Below are 1,397 nucleotides of genomic sequence, written 5' to 3'. Positions count from 1 at the left end.
CGGATGGTTCGGTGTTTTGATGATCCCTACCTTATTGACCGCAACTTCTGTATTTATTATCGCCTTCATCGCTGCCCCTCCAGTAGATATTGATGGTATTCGTGAGCCTGTTTCTGGTTCTTTACTTTATGGAAACAATATTATCTCTGGTGCTATTATCCCTACTTCTGCGGCGATCGGATTGCACTTTTACCCAATTTGGGAAGCTGCATCTGTTGATGAGTGGTTATACAATGGTGGTCCTTATGAGCTAATTGTTCTACACTTCTTACTTGGTGTAGCTTGTTATATGGGTCGTGAGTGGGAACTTAGTTTCCGTCTGGGTATGCGTCCTTGGATTGCTGTTGCATATTCAGCTCCTGTTGCAGCTGCTACAGCTGTTTTCTTGATTTACCCTATTGGTCAAGGAAGCTTTTCTGATGGTATGCCTTTAGGAATCTCTGGTACTTTCAACTTTATGATTGTATTCCAGGCAGAGCACAACATCCTTATGCATCCATTCCACATGTTAGGTGTAGCTGGAAATAATTAGATACAGGGTATCAAACCTATATAGTTTTTGCTTCAAAGAAATAGAAATATCATGAAATAGAAATATCATCATATAGAGTCAGGGAATGGAATAGAGTCAGCGAATGAAGCATATTCATTAACAACTCCATTTACGGATCAAAAATGAAAAAAAAGAAAGCATTGCCTTCTTTACTATATCTTGTATTTATCGTACTTTTGCCTTGGGGGGTCTCTTCCTCATTTAACAAATGTCTGGAACTTTGGATTAAGAATTGTTATAAATAGTAGCTATCTGCTCTTCCACTGGGAGAGGATTTGCCTGGGATTGTTTAAGCAATTCCCTTAATCGTCGACCCCTTGCCAATTGATTCTGACTTGTTTTATCGAGAGCAGAGGCGAATTGTGCAAAGGCTTGTAACTCTGCGAATTGCGCTAGTTCCAATTTTGATTTGCCAGCTACTTGTTTCATGGCTTTAATTTGAGCCGCGGATCCTACTCTGGAAACAGAAATACCCACATTAATAGCGGGTCGAATTCCGGCATTGAATAGATCCGCAGATAAGAATATTTGTCCATCTGTAATGGAGATTACATTAGTAGGAATATAGGCGGAAACGTCTCCAGATTGAGTCTCAACTATTGGTAAAGCGGTCATACTTCCTTCGCCTAAAAGAGAATTTAATTTAGCGGCTCTTTCTAAAAGGCGTGAATGCAAATAAAAAACATCCCCTAGATAAGCCTCACGGCCGGGAGGTCTTCTTAATAGAAGGGACATTTGGCGATAAGCTTGTGCCTGTTTGGAGAGATCATCATAAATTATTAAAGTATGCCGTTCGCGGTACATAAAATACTCAGCCAGGGCTGCTCCCGTATAAGGAGCGAGG

At 40.7% G+C, this 1,397-nt stretch overlaps 1 protein-coding gene across 1 annotated transcript; it reads left to right on the top strand.

Annotated features, from left to right (window-relative positions):
• The first annotated feature begins 6 nt into the window (after positions 1-6).
• On the top strand, positions 7-532 carry LOC123178083 (photosystem II protein D1). Its single transcript, XM_044591391.1, has one exon. The coding sequence runs from the start codon at positions 20-22 to the stop codon at positions 530-532; it is 513 nt and encodes a 170-aa protein (XP_044447326.1). The 5' UTR covers positions 7-19.
• Positions 533-1,397: the final 865 nt, after the last annotated feature.

Source organism: Triticum aestivum, unplaced genomic scaffold (assembly GCF_018294505.1).
Source record: "Triticum aestivum cultivar Chinese Spring unplaced genomic scaffold, IWGSC CS RefSeq v2.1 scaffold108037, whole genome shotgun sequence".
NCBI lineage: Eukaryota > Viridiplantae > Streptophyta > Magnoliopsida > Poales > Poaceae > Triticum > Triticum aestivum.
This window is presented reverse-complemented; position numbering and strand designations above follow the sequence as displayed.

What these genes read in the sequence shown, in the direction of transcription:
- LOC123178083 (XM_044591391.1), top strand. Translation starts at nt 20, where the DNA reads ATGATCCCTACCTTATTGACCGCAACTTCTGTATTTATTATCGCCTTC.